This window comes from Carcharodon carcharias, chromosome 18 (genome assembly GCF_017639515.1).
Source record: "Carcharodon carcharias isolate sCarCar2 chromosome 18, sCarCar2.pri, whole genome shotgun sequence".
NCBI classification, from domain to species: Eukaryota; Metazoa; Chordata; class Chondrichthyes; order Lamniformes; family Lamnidae; genus Carcharodon; species Carcharodon carcharias.
In genome coordinates this window covers 26,046,481-26,062,000 of record NC_054484.1, presented here as the reverse complement: position 1 = coordinate 26,062,000, position 15,520 = coordinate 26,046,481, and the positions used below count along the sequence as shown (strand labels likewise).

At 45.6% G+C, this 15,520-nt stretch overlaps 1 protein-coding gene across 1 annotated transcript in view; it reads left to right on the top strand.

Moving 5' to 3' along the window:
• The window catches only part of chaf1b (chromatin assembly factor 1, subunit B), a 50,779-nt gene that overhangs the window by 14,180 nt on the left and 21,079 nt on the right, over nt 1-15,520 (top strand). The window contains exon 8 of the mRNA XM_041211445.1: nt 10,140-10,233. Within this exon, the coding sequence (XP_041067379.1) occupies nt 10,140-10,233 (94 nt within the window). The remainder of the gene's footprint in view (nt 1-10,139; nt 10,234-15,520) is intronic.

Below are 15,520 nucleotides of genomic sequence, written 5' to 3'. Positions count from 1 at the left end.
CCCACCCCTCGGTGTTTTTCTGAAGTGCCATGGCGTTGGGAGCTGCAAGACTGAGTGAGTTCCAGTTACACCATCTGTAACATGTGCAGTTGTGGCTCAGTTAGTAGCACTCGCCACTGAACCAAAAGGCAGTGCATGCTCACGAGAATCGAAGCCAACCCTCCTGTGCCGTGTTGAGATGCTGAGTCTCATGCAGAGGCCCCCAGCTGCCTATTCGGGTGGATGCAAAAGATCACCTGGCACTATTTCAAAGAAGAATAAGGGAGTTATCCTCAGTATCCTGGTCAATATTGATCCCTCAGTCAATATCACAAAAACAGATTACCTGCCTATTGTCACATTGTTGTTTGCGGGAGCTTGCTGAGCGCAAATTGGCTGCCCGCATTACAATAGTGACAATGCTTCAGGAAGTACTTCATTGGCTGGAAAGTTTTAAAAAAAAATTCATTCATGGGATTTGGGTGTCGCTGACTAGGCAAACATTTATTGCCCTTGAGCAGGTGGTGGTGAGCTGCCTTCTTGAACCACTGCAGTCCATGTGGTGTAGGTACACCCACAGTGCTGTTAGGGAGTGAGTTCCAGAAAGTGGCTTACAATATTCTGAGGTTATGGAAAGTGCCTTATAAATGTAAATCTATTCTTTTGATTCAATGAAGCTGCCTGAAAAACCCATGAATTCTGGGGGTTGCTTGAATGCTGCATGACTTGCTTTTTACCACTACAGCCACTGCTGACAATTGTGTGCCTCTGGGGACCCCTTGTGGCAGAAAGCTAACTGGCTCTCTATCACATTCAGTGGAGCCTCCAACTGAGTTTCCGAGTCTGAACAAATCGATGTAACCTGGCCCTGGAACTTCCTTTCTGCTGAGGGAGTGTTGTAGGTGCCGTCTTTTAGATGGGACACTGAACCAAAGCCCTGCCTCCCTCTCTGGTGGACATAAAAGACCCCATGATACTATTTTGAAGAAGAAAGGCGGTGGGGAGGACAGGGAGGGGGGGGTGGGCGGTGGCGGCGGGGGGGCTCTGATTTTCCTGGGTGCTGATCAGCATTAAACTCGAGAGAGAGAAATCACTACAATAGATTATGTGGTCATCGTCTCATTGCTATTGCGGGATTTTGCTGTGTGAACAGAAGCAGCTGCATTCCCCACAGTTCGACAGGGACTGTACTTCAAAAGCACTTTGGCTGTGAAGTGATTTGGGATGTCCTGAGGTCGTGAAAGGCGCTATAGAAATTCAAAACCTTTTCTTTAACAAGGCTTGTTGTCCTGGCACCTCCACACTGGGATTCTAAATTTGGGTTCTTCAGTTTCCGATAATTAGCCTATTTAATCCTTTAGTAAATGAATGAGGGCTTAAAATAGTGCTTTCAGCTTCTGGCTGGCCGTGAAGCATGTTTCTTTTTCCCATCAATGCAATTAGATTGTGTTGCCATCTGTCTAGTAAGCAACCCATTTGTCCTGTGCAAAAGCAAAATATTGCGGATGCTGGAAGTCAGAATTAAAAATAGAAAGTGCTGTGAATACTCAGCAAGCCTGGTCACCCTGTTTCTCACTCCACAGATGCTAATGTTTCAAGTCAATGATCTTTCATCAGCACTGTGACAAAATAAAAGATGTGTCTAGATGAGGTGTGAATGGCAGACTGATAAACAGCTGCCATACAAAAGCAAGAACAAGAGAAAACGAGGATAAAACCTAGAAGACACAAAATGGGCCAGAGTTACAGACTGAAATTCTTGAACTTAGTGTTGAGACAGGAAGGCTGTGAAGTGCCCAATTGAAGGATGAGGTGCTGTTCCATCCTCCCAGTTTCACCGTCTCTGCCACGTCTGTTCTGGTGATGCCACCTTCCATACCAGTGCTTCTGATATGTCTTCCTTTTCCCTCAACCGAGGACTCTTCCCCATCGTCGTTGACGACGCCTTTGACTGTCTGTCCAGTTTTCAGCGTATCTACCCTCACCCCTTCCTCGCCCTGCCAGAACAATGATAGGGTTCCCCCTGTCCTCACTTTCTACCTCACCACCTCCATATTCAATGGATCATTCTCCACCATTTCCCCCAACTCCAGTGTGATGCCCTAACACACCCCTCTCCTTCTCACGGCACTTCTCCGTGCAAGTGCAGAAGGTGCAACACCTGCTATTTTTATCTCCTCTCTTCTCACCATCCAAGGCTGCAAAAGCTCCTTTAGGTCAAATTGATTTATGCGTAAGTTTTTCAGTTTGGTCTACTGCACTCACTGTTCTCAATGTAGTCTCCGCTATATCAGGGGGACCAAATGCAGATTGGGTGTTGCTTTGCAGAACAAGCATAAACTTCCTGTCAGTTGTCAATTTAATTCTCCACATTGACCCCTCTGTCCTCGGTCTCCTGCAGCGTTGCACTGAAGCCCAATGTAAGCTTGAGGATCAGAGCCTCATCATTTGATTAGGTGCTTTACAGCCTTCCAGACTCGACGTTTTCAGACCATAATCTCTGACCCCATTTTTTGCCATTTATCTTTGCAGGTTCCAGTTTTACTCTTGTATTTCCTCTTGTTCTTTGCTTTTGGGCAGCAACCCTTCATCTTTCTGCTATTCACACCTCTTCTAGACACATCTTTTGTTCCTTTACTTATCCCATTGCTACTCCCTTTGGCTCTGGGTCACCAACCTGCCTTTCACCCTATCACAGACATTTCCTTTTACCTATTTTCCACCTCCTCCTCCTTCTTTCTTCTCTCTCTCTCCCTCTCTCTCTCTCTCTCTCTCTCCCCCCCCACCCCCCACCCCACATTTGTAAAAACTGATTATATTTCTAGCTTTTTCCAGTTTTGATGGAAGATCACCAACCTGAAACATGGCTGCATTTTGCTGCATCCTGATGCTTGGACAAATGGGTGCCCCAAGCTTGGACTTACCAGCACCAAAACACAAGAAATAGGAGCAGGAGTAGACCACATGGCCAGTCGAGCCTCCTCTGCCATTCAGTACTTTCATGGCTGACCTTGGGCTTCAACTCCATTATCCTGCCCACTCCCTATACTCCTTAATTCTCTGAGAACAAAAAAATCTGTCTATCCCAGCCTTAAATGTATTCAATAACGGAACATCCACAGCCCTCTGAAGTAGAGAATTCCAAAGATTCAGAGCCACTTGAGTGAAATAATTTCTCCTCATCCCATTCCTAAATGACCTGTCCCTTACCCTTAGACTGTGCCCCCATGTTTTAGATTGTTTCTGCTAATCAGGCAATCTCTCAGCTTCCACCCTATCAAGCCCCTTCAGAATTTTGTGGATTGCATTGAGATCGCATCTCATTCTTTTAAACACGAGAATATAAGTCCAATGTACTTAGCCTCTCTTTATAAGGCAACCCCCTTATCCCAGGAGCCAATTTAGAGAATCTTTGCTGTACCACCTCCAATGCAAGTATATCCTTTCTTAAATGCGGACACCAAAACTCCGTGGTGTCACCAAAACCCTGTACTACTGTAGCAAGACTTCTTTATTCCTGTACTCCAATCCTCTTGCAATAAAGGCCAACATACCATTTGCCTTCCTACCTGCTTGCTGCACCTGCATGCTAACTTTCTGCATTCCTTGTTGGAGCACACCCAAGCCTCTTTGCCTTTTAAAAAGATACTCTGCTTTTCTATTCTTACGACCAAAGTGAATAACTTCACACTGCCCTCCATCTGCCATTTTATTCCCACTCACCTAACCTATATATGTATCTTTGCAGTTTCGCTGAGTTCTCCCCACAGCTTACTTTTCCACCTAGTTTTGTATCATCAACAACCTTAGATACACTACTCTCTGTCTCTTCATCTAAGTAATTAATATAAAGTGTAAATAGCTGAGACCCCAGCACTATTCCTCCACTATTCACTGCCTGCAACTTGAAAGATCCCTGTTTATGAACACACTCTGTTTTCTTTCCATTAACCAATCCTCTATCCATGCCAATATATTAACTCCAACTCTGAGCCCTTATCTTGCCTATTAACCTTTTGTGTGGCACCTTACCGAATGTCTTTTGGAAATCCAGGTAAACTACATCTACTGGTTCCCCTTCATCTAGCCTGCTAGTTACACTCTCAAAAAAAACTCATCATAAATTTGTCAATCAGGATTTTCCTTTACTAAAACCATGTTGATTTGTTCTAATCATTCTATGTCTTTCCAAGTACACTGTTAATTTCTCTGCTCCTCTCACCCATTCTAACCTGTCTCTCTCTGAACTTACTGCACTCCATTCTCTCAGGGCCAACCCTGACATTTTCATCAAACCCGCTGACAAGGGTGGTGCTGTTGTTGTCTGGCGCACTGACCTCTACCTCGCGGAGGCTGAGCGTCAACTCGCAGACACTTCCTCCTACCTCTCCCTGGACCATGACCCCACCACTGAACATCAAGCCATTGTTTCCAGGACTGTCACTGACCTCATCTCCTCTGGGGATCTCCCTCCCACAGCTTCCAACCTGATAGTCGCCCAACCTCGGATGGCCCGCTTCTATCTCCTACCCAAAATCCCCAAACAGAACTGCCCCGGTAGACCGATCGTCTCAGCTTGCTCCTGCCCCACAGAACTCATTTCTCGTTATCTTGACTCCCTTCTCTCTCCCCTTGTCCAGTCCCTTCCCACCTACATCCGTGATTCCTCTGACACCTTACGTCACATCAACAATTTCCAGTTCCCTGGCCCCAACCGCTTCCTCTTCACCATGGACGTCCAATCCCTCTACACCTCCATCCCCCACCAGGATGGTCTGAGGGCCCTTAGCTTCTTCCTCGAACAGAGGCCCGAACAATCCCCATCCACCACTACTCTCCTCCGTCTGGCTGAACTTGTTCTCACGCTGAACAATTTCTCCTTCAACTCCTCTCACTTCCTCCAAATAAAAGGTGTGGTTATGGGTACCCGCATGGGCCCCAGCTATGCCTGTCTCTTTATGGGGTATGTGGAACATTCCTTGTTGCAGAACTACTCCGGCCCCCTTCCACAACTCTTTCTCCGGTACATCAATGATTACTTCGGTGCCGCTTCATGCTCTCATCAGGACTTGGAAAAATTTATTAATTTTGCTTCCAATCTCCACCCCTCCATCATTTTCACGTGGTCCATCTCTGACACTTCCCTTCCCTTCCTTGACCTCTCTGTCTCAATCTCTGGTGATAGACTGTCCACCAATATCCATTACAAACCCACCGACTCCCACAGCTATCTCAACTACAGCTCCTCACACCCCGCTTCCTGTAAGGACTCCATCCCATTCTCTCAGTTCCTTCGCCTCCGTCGCATCTGTTCCGATGATGCTACATTCAAAAACAGTTCCTCTGACATGTCCTCCTTCTTCCTTAACCGAGGTTTTCCACCCACGGTCGTTGACAGGGCCCTCAACCGTGTCCGGCCCATCTCCCGCGCATCCGCCCTCACGCCTTCTCCTCCCTCCCAGAAACATGATAGGGTCCCCCTTGTCCTCACTTATCACCCCACCAGCCTCCGCATTCAAAGGATCATCCTCCGCCATTTCCGCCAACTCCAGCATGATGCCACCACCAAACACATCTTCCCTTCACCCCCCTTATCGGCATTCCGTAGGGATCGCTCCCTCCGGGACACCCTGGTCCACTCCTCCATCACCCCATACTCCTCAACCCCCTCCTATGGCATCACCCCATGCCCACGCAAAAGATGCAACACCTGCCCCTTCACTTCCTCTCTCCTCACCGTCCAAGGACCCAAACACTCCTTTCAAGTGAAGCAGCATTTCACTTGCATTTCCCCCAACTTAGTCTACTGCATTCGTTGCTCCCAATGTGGTCTCCTCTACATTGGAGAGACCAAATGTAAACTGGGCGACCGCTTTGCAGAACACCTGCGGTCTGTCTGCAAGAATGACCCAAACCTCCCTGTCGCTTGCCATTTTAACACTCCACCCTGCTCTCTTGCCCACATGTCTGTCCTTGGTTTGCTGCATTGTTCCAGTGAAGCCCAACGCAAACTGGAGGAACCAAACCTCATCTTCCGACTAGGCACTTTACAGCCTTCCGGACTGAATATTGAATTCAACAACTTTAGGTCTTGAGCTCCCTCCCCCATCCCCACCCCCTTTCTGTTTCCCCCTTCCCTTTTCTTTCCAATAAATTATATAGATTTTCCTTTTCCCACCTATTTCCATTATAAAAAAAAAACCCCACTAGAGCTATACCTTGAGTGCCCTACCATCCATTCTTAATTAGCACATTCATTTAGATAATATCACCAACTTTAACACCTATGTGTTCTATTGTACTATTGTCGTTGACATCTTTTGATGATCTGCTTCTATCACTGCTTGTTTGTCCCTACAACAACACCGCCCCCCCCACCTCTCTGTCTCTCTATCTCTCCGCCCCCCACACACACACCTTAAACCAGCTTATATTTCAACTCTTTCTTGGACTCGAACTCAAGTTCTGTCGAAGGGTCATGAGGACTCGAAACGTCAACTCTTTTCTTCTCCGCCGATGCTGCCAGACCTGCTGAGTTTTCCAGGTAATTCTGTTTTTGTTTTACACTGTTAAGACTTCCTTACTAGTAGATTCCAGCATCTCCTAACAACTGATGTTAGGCTAAGTGGCCTGTTGATCATCATATTCTCTCTCTCCCCTCCCCTTAAAAAGCAATGCAACTAGAAATACTAATTGCTGAGGATATATTGCAAAACCCTGCCTTTTGTGAAGGACCATGGACATCTTTATGCATTATAGGCGCTACTAACTGCAAGTTTCTGCTGTATTCTTGGCCTTATCATGTTCTGAAATCAAAGTGGTAATGGTTAGGGATTAAAGGCTACATTGAAGATTTTTGTTTTGTGCAATGCTGTATTAAAACACCTGTCACCCCAACAACTCCTCAACTCCTCCCAAAGAATTGACCTCAAGATCCATATCCTCATTTTCAAGTTCCATTGTGACTTTAACTCTCTATCACTGTGCTCTTCTACTGTACTGGTTATTCCTTTCCCTCCAGCATCAATCGCTGCTTCTTTAGCGACAGTGTGTCCTCACCCCATGGAATGGGCAGATGGTCTTATGAGGAAAGGCCAGACAGGCTAGGCTTGTATCCACTGGAGTTTAGATGAGTAAGAGGCGACTTGATTAAAACATAAGATCCTGGGTGGCCTTGACAGGGTGGATGTGGAAAGGATATTTCCTCTTGTGGGAGAATCTAGAACTAGGGTTCACTGTTTAAAAATAAGGGGTCATCCATTTAAGACAGATGATAAAAAACATTTTCTCTGAGGGTAGTGAATCTTTGGAACTCCCTTCCTCAAAAGGCAATGGAGCCAGAGTCTTTGAATGTTTTCAAGGCAGATAGATAGATTCTTGATAAACAAGGGGGTGAAAGATTATTGGGGGTTGGCGGGAGGTTACATTCAGATCAGCCATGATCTTATTGAATGGTGGAGCAGGTTTGAGATTTTCCCTCAATGGTATAGGAATAGCTGGAAATGGTGCAGCTTGTGACATGTGATGTAAAATGGAATTTTTTTTTAACCTCATCTTTCTAATCATATTAACATTGGGTCAAAGAGTGTATCTTGTTAAGCAAAATTTTGTGATCGAGAAGAACGTGAATCATGGAGAAGAGAAATAGCGAGGAAAAGAAAGATTGAATTAAGGGAGAGGGAAATGAGAGACAGAAAGGAAAAGCAGGAAAAGACTCCACAGTTTCAATTGCTGGCTTTCTGAGACTGCAAGGTTATGTGGCAATCTAAGAGCATCAATCAACCATTAATAGGGTCCTTGCATCCTGAAACACTGGGCTAATTGGCTGCAATAAGATTCATAGGTAGTTACCACTCAAATGCAGCAATTTCCTGACATTCATTAGGAAGTTGGCTGTGAGCTATAGTTTGTGTGAGGCTAATGACGGAGAGATGCAACTTGTCCAGCAATGTGTGGTAATTCATTACTTGTGGCTCATCTTCCTCACTGAACATAAGAACTAGGGGCAGGAGTAGGCAATTCAGCCCCTTGAGCTTGCCCCGCCATTCAATACGATCATGGCTGATCTCATTTAAGCCTCAGCTCCAATTTCCCGCCCTCTCCCCATAACCTTTCAACCTGTTACTAATTAAAAATCTGTCTATCTCCTCAAATTTATTCTGCATCCCGGCATCCACTGCACTCTGAGGTAGTGAATTCCACAGATTCACCACCCTTTGAGAAAAGTAATTCCTCCTCATCTCTGATTTAAATTTACCATCCCTTGGCCTAAAACTATGGCCTCTCGTTCTAGAATGCCCCACAAGGGGAAACATCTGCTTCACGTCTACTTTGTCCATCCCCTTTAGCATCTTATATACCTCAATTAGATCTCCTCTCATCCTTCTAAACTCTAGCGAGTATAGGCCTAAACTGCTCAATTTATCCTCATAAGACAAGCCCTGCATCTCTGGAATCAATCTAGTGAACCTCCTCTGAACCGCCTCCAATGCAACTACATCCTTCCTCAAGTAAGGAGACCAAAGCTGTGCACAGTACTCCAGGTGCGGTCTCACCAATGCCTTGTACAGTTGCAACAACACTTCCCTATTTTTATACTCTATTCCTTTAGCAATAAATGCCAAAATTCCATTTTCCTTCCTTATTACCTGCTGTACCTGCACACTAGCTTTCAGCGACTCATGCAGGAGGACACCCAGACCCCTCTGCACTGAAACATTCTGAAGTTTCTCTCCGTTTAAATAATAATAAGTCACCTTTTTATTCTTCCAATCAAAATGGATAACCTCACACTTATTCACTATAAACTCCATCTGCCAAATTTTGGCCCATTCACCTAACCTGTCCATATCCATTTGTAAATTTCTTATTTCTTCATTGCAACTTACTTTCCCATCTATTTTGGTGTCATCTGCAAATTTAGCTACAGTACCTTCTATCCCTGAACCCAAGTCATTAACATAAATTGTAAATAGTTGGGGCCCAAGGACTGAATCCTGTGGCACCCCACTAGTTACAGCTTGCCATCCAGAAAAAGACCCATTTATCCCGACTCTCTGCTTTCTGTTGGTTAGCCAATCCTCTATCCAAGCTAATATATTACCCCTAACTCCATGTGATCTTATACTGTGTATTAATCTTTTTTTGTGGCACCTTATCAAAGGCCTTCTGGAAGTCCAGATATACCACATCCACAGGATCCCCATTATCCACTTTGCTTGTCACATCTTCAAAGAACTCTAGCAAATTAGTTAAACATGATTTACTCTTCATAAAACCATGCTGACTCTGATAGATTGCATTTTGACTTTCCAAATGCCCCATTACTACTTCCTTAATAATGGATTCCAACAATTTCCCAATGACAGACGTTAAACTAACTGGTCTATAGTTTCCTACTTTCTGCCTCCCTCCCCTCCCATCTCCTTTTTGAATAAGGGCGTTATGTTAGCATTTTTCCAATCCACTGGAACCTTTCCAGAATCCAGGGAATTTTGGAGTTATAGCCAATGCATCCACTATCTCTGCTGCCACTTCCTTTAAGACCCTGGAATGTAGGCCATCAGGTCCTGGGGACTTGTCACCCTTTAATCCTAATAGTTTGCTCAGTACTTTTTCTCTAGTGATGGTGATTGTTCTAAGTTCCACCTTCTCTATACCCTCTGCATTACCTGTTACTATTGGGTGGTACTAGTATCCTCCACTGTGAAAACTGAGGCAAAATATTGATTAAGTGTCTCTGCTATTTCTGCATTCCCCACTGTTAACTCCCCAGTCTCATCCTCCAAGGGACCAACATTCACTTTAGTTCCTCTCTTTTGGTTTGACTTCAGAACACTAGTGTGGGACTCAAGTCTGTTGCTCTCAAACTGAAATTCACATTGTGGGCTTTTTATGCATTCTTAATGTTGGCACCTTCAACCTGCCTTCCAAAGAATCTGAAGAAGCCTTTTAGACTATGCTCTTGTCCCCTCCTTAACCTTTTCTTTCTCGTGCTTTCCGTTCAATCATTACCTACTGTGCTTTATGTGAATCTTGGTGAGTGAGAAGCCCGATGCAAGTGTAAGATGTGGAAAGCAGTTTACTTTCGGATTGTTCAGTTCCTAGAATTGAGTTTATTGATTCATATTGCGTATTTTGTTGTTTTGGACCAATGGCAGACCAAGAGCTATCGAATGTTTCATGACGATGGCATGAAATCGTTCTTCCGCCGACTCACCTTCACACCAGACGGTTCTTTGCTTCTCACTCCAGGTAGGCAGTTCTCCCATGCTTATCTATGCTTTGTAGATTGATGGAAGAGGCTTTTTTGAATTGCCGGGGACATTGGGGAGCCAATAGTTTCTCCCTTGCTTTCTCCATGGCAACGCCTCAGCCAATCAGAGTGAACTTGCCAAACAATCAATACCCTTTTCTCCTGTAGCATAAATTGTTGTGATCGTTTGAAATTTGGAATTCTTGTGTTTGTCCTGATGTGCGTAGACGAAAGTTTTCGGCCACATGCCTCTCTTCTGAGTAATATTGAAGAGCAATTATTTCTAGGATGTACAAGAAATGCCTAGTCAACTGTTTCAAAATTTCTTCGGAACTGGTAACGGTACTTATGTGGATTTTTCACAAACATTGCAATTTAATTCCATGTTCTCTTGGATAAAGGAGTTGAAGAGCTTTACTTGATGGGTGGGTAGTGGAGTGCACCAGTTGGTGTAGGATTGAGGTGTGGAGGCTTGGGAAGTCCTGGGTTTAGTGCGCCCCGGTCTGTGCTGAGGTATTTGATCTCAGACAGGGCAGCAGTAATGGGTGTACGGTTCCATTTGGGGTCAAGAGGAGAAAAGTAAGCCAGGACTTGTATTCCGGACAGCTTTCATGATCAGTAGGAAAGGGAATTGTGAAGAGGGCATAAGGAGGCTACAAAGGAACATAGACAGGCTAAGTGAGTGGGCAAAGATCTGGTAAATGGAGTACAATGTAGGAAAATGTGAAATTGTCCATTTTGGCAGGAAGAATGAGACAGGAGCATGTTATTTAAACGGTGAGAGATTTCAGAGTTCTGAGATTCAGAAGGATCTGGGTGTCCTGGTGCATGAATCACAAAAGGCTAGCATGCAGGCGCAGCAAGTAATTAGGGAAACTAAGAGCATGTTATCGTTTATTGCGAGGGGAATTGAATATAAAAGTAGGGAGGTTATGCTTCAGTGGTACAGGACACTGGTGAGACCGCATCTGGAGTACTGTGTACAGTATTGGTCTCCTTATTTAAGGAAGAATGTAAATGTGTTAGAAGCAGTTCAGAGAAGGCTTAACACCGGGAATGGGCAGGTTGTCTTATGAGGGAAGGCTAGACAAGCTAGGCTTGTATTTGCTGGAGTTTAGAAGAGGAAGAGGTGGCTTGATTGAAACATATTAGATCCCAAGGGGTCTTGACAGGGTGGCGTAGTGGAATTGCCACTGGATGAGTATTCCAGGGATCCAGGATAATGCTCTGGGGACCTGGAATCAAATGTCACCATGGCAGATATTGGAATTTAAATTCAATCAATAAAAATCTGGAAGTAATAGTCAAATGATGACCATGGAACCATTGTTGTAAAAATCCTTCTGGTTCACTAACGTCATTTAGGGAAGGAGACCTGGCGTCAGATGTAGGCCAGTCTAGGTAAGGACAGTAATGTGATTGGCTCTTAAATGCCCTCTGAAAAAGCCTAGCAAGCCATTCAAACCGCTAAAAAGGTGATGCGGAATGAAACCGGATGGACCATCCGGCATCGACCATGGCACTGGAAATGACAGTGGCAAACTCAGCCAGGTCGACCCTGCAAAGTCCTCCTTATTACCATCTGGGGGCTTGTGCCAAATTGGGAGAGCTGTTTCACAGACTAGTCGAGCAACAGCCTGACAGTCATACTCTCAGAAACATACCTTACAGACAATGTCCCAGACACCACCATCACCATCCCTGGGTATGTCCTGTCCCACTGGCAGGACAGGCCCAGCAGAGGTGGTGACACAGTGGTATACAGTCAGGAGGGAGTTGGCCCGGGAGTCCTCAACATCGACTCCGGAACCCATGAAGCCTCATGGCATCAGGTCAAACATGGGCAAGGAAACCTCCTGCTGATTACCATGTACCATCATCCCTCAGCTGATGAATGTTGCACTGCTCCATGTTGAACACCACTTGGAGGAAGCACTGAGGGTGGCAAGGGCGCAGAATGTACTCTGGGTGGGGGACTTCAATGTCTATCACCAAGAGTAGCTCGGTAGCACCAGCACCGACTGAGCTGGCTGAATCCTAAAGGACATAGATGCTAGACTGAGTCTGCAGCAGGTGGTCAGAGAACCAACAAGAGGGAAAAACATACTTGACCCCAGCCTGCCGCAGATGCATCTGTCCATGATAGTATCGGTAAGAGTGACCACTGCACAGTCATTGTGGAGACGAAGTTCTATCTTTACATTGAAGATACCCTCCATCGTGTTTTGTGGCATTACCACCACGCTAAATGGGATAGATTTTGAACAGATCTAGCAACAGAAGACTGGGCAACGATAAGGTGCTGTGGGCCACCAGCATCAGCAGAAGTGTACTCACCCACCATCTGTAACCTCATGGCCCGGCATATCCCCCATTCTACCATAACTGCCAAGCCAGGGGATCAACCCTGATTCAATGAAGAGTGCAGGAGGGCATGACAGGAGCAGCATCAGGCTTACCTAAAAATGAGGTGTTAACCTGGTGAAGCTACAACATAGGACTACTTGTGTGCCAAATAGCATAAGCAGCAAGCGATAGACAGAGCTAAGCGATTACACAACCAACAGATCAGATTTAAGCTCTGCCGTCCTGCCACATCCAGTCGTGAATAGTGGTGGACAATTAAACAACTTACTGGAGGAAAAGGCTCCTCAAATATCCCCATCCTCAATGATGGAGCAGCCCAACATATCAGTGCAAATGATAAGGCTGAAGTACTCGCAACAATTTTCAGCCAGAAGTGCCAAGTATATGATCCAACTCGGCCTCCTCTGGAGGGTCCCTAACATCACAGATGCCAGTCTTCAGTTTGATTCACTCCACGTGATATCAAGAAACGGCTGAAGGCACTGGATGCTGGAAAGGCTATGGGCTCTGGCAATATTCCGGCAATAGACTTGTGCTCCATAATTGTCACACCTGAGCCAAGCTGTTCCAGTACAGTTACAACACTGGCTTATACCCGGCTATGTGAAAAATTGCCCAGGTATGTTCTGTACACAAAAAGCAGGACAAATCCAACCTGGCCAATTACCACCCCATCAGTCTACTCTCCATTATCAGTGAAGCGATGGAACGGGTCATCATCAGTGCTATTAAGTGGCACTTGCTTAGCAATAACCTGCTCACTGACGCTCAATGGGTTCCGCTAGAGCCATTCAGCTCCTGACCCCATTACAGCCTTGGTTCAAACATGGACAAAAGAGCTGAACTCCCGAGGTGAGGTGAGAATGACTGCCCTTGACATCAAGGTGGCATTTGGCTGAATGTGGAATCAAGGAGCCTTAGAAAAACTGGAGTCAATGGGAATTGGCTTTTGGTGGGGGGGTGGGGGGTGGAAACTCTCCACGGGTTGGAGTTATACCTGGTGCAAAGGAAGATGGTTGTGGAGTTCAGTCATCTCAGTTCCAGGACTTAACTGCAGGAGTTCCTCAGGGTAGTGTCCTCGGCCCAACCATCTCCAGCTCCTTCATTTTTGACCTTCCTTCTATCATAAGGTTAGAGGTGGGGATGTTTGCTGATGATTGCACAATATTCAGCATCATTCATAACTACTCAGATAATGAAGCAGTCCATGTCCAAATGCAGCAAGACCTGGACAATATCCAGGCATGGGCTAACACATGGCAAGTAACATTCACGCCACACAAGTGCCAGGCAATGGCCATCTCCAACAAGAGAGAATCTAACCATCGGCCCATGATATTCAATGGCATTATCATTGCTGAATTCCCCACTATCAACATCCTGGGGGTTACCTTTGACCAGAAACTGAACTGGACTAGCCTTATAAATAGTGTGGCTACAAGAACAGGTCAGAGACTGGGAATTCTGTGGTGTGTAACTCACCACCTGACTCCACAAAGCCTGTCCACCATCTACAAGGTACAAACCAGGAGTGTGATGGAATACTCCCCACTTCCCTGGATGAGTGCAGCTCCCAAAACATTCAAGAAGCTCGACACAATTCAGGACAAAGCAGCCCGCTTGATTGTCTCCCCATCCACAAACATTCATTCACCCCATCCACAAACATTCATTCACCCCATCCACAAACATTCACTCACCCCACCACCAACGCACAGTAGCAGCAGTGAATACCATCTACAAGATGCACTACAGGAACTCACCAAAGTTCTTTAGGTAGCACCTTCCAAAGACACGAACACTACAATCTAAATGGTCAAGGGCAGCAGACACCTGGGATTGCCACCACCTGGAAGTTCCCCTCCAAGCTACTCACCACCCTGACTTGGAAATATTTCAACTTTGTTTCACTGTCGTTGGGCCGAAATCCCGAAAATCCCTTCCTAACAGCACTGTGGGTGTACCTACACCACATGGACTGCAGCGGCTCAGGAAGGCAGCTCACCACCACCTTCTCAAGGGCAACTAGGAATGGGCAATAAATGCTGGTCTGGCTGGCGATGCCCACATCCCCTGAATGAATAAAAAAAAACATGGAGAGGATGTTTCCTCTTGTGGGAGAATCTAGAACTAGGGGTCATTGTTTAAAAATAAGGGCTTGCTCATTTAAGATAGGGATGAGGAGAAATTCTTTCTCCCAGAGGGCCGTGAGTTTTTGGAACTCTTTTCTGCGAAAGGTGGTGGAAGCAGAGCCTTGATTATTTATAAGGCAGAGCTCGATGGATTCTTGATGATAAACAAGGGGGTGAAAGGTTATCAGGGGTAGGCAGGAGGTTACAGTCAGATCTTATTGAATGTCGGAGCAGGCTCGAGCGGCTGAGTGGCCTACTTCTGCCCCTAATTAGTGTGTTTGTATTGTGTTGTAGGCTGCACGCTTGTGTATTTCAAATGATGATAGTTAAACTAGCCCAGAGACTTTCACTCCTTAGTTACGCATGAAGGTTGCTCACCTGGACATGGTATGGAAGAGCAGTTTGCAGTTGTACCCCAGTGTGAATCAATTCCTTCAGGAGAGAAGGAAAGAAAATGGGGAGGGAAGGGAAACACTAGTTGAGGTTAAAGGGAACCTGTAGTGGGTGTCACAAGCGATTCTGCTTTGAGGAGCTACCTTACTCTAAAAGGCCTTTGACTGACTCTCCAGTGCTGTTCTGCAGAATAGGAACTGCAGGCCGATGCTGCGTTATCCTGCAGTCATTCAAAGGGGGAACAATATAGGGCAGTGTTATTTTTAAGCAATAACTGAATGGTGTATAGTCCTTAATCACCAAAAGCTTCAAATGCCAGAGTGGTGCATTTTAAAAAATATCTTTGAATCATCGAGCAGTTTTATTTAAAATGCCCTGTAAAGGCTACAGAAAT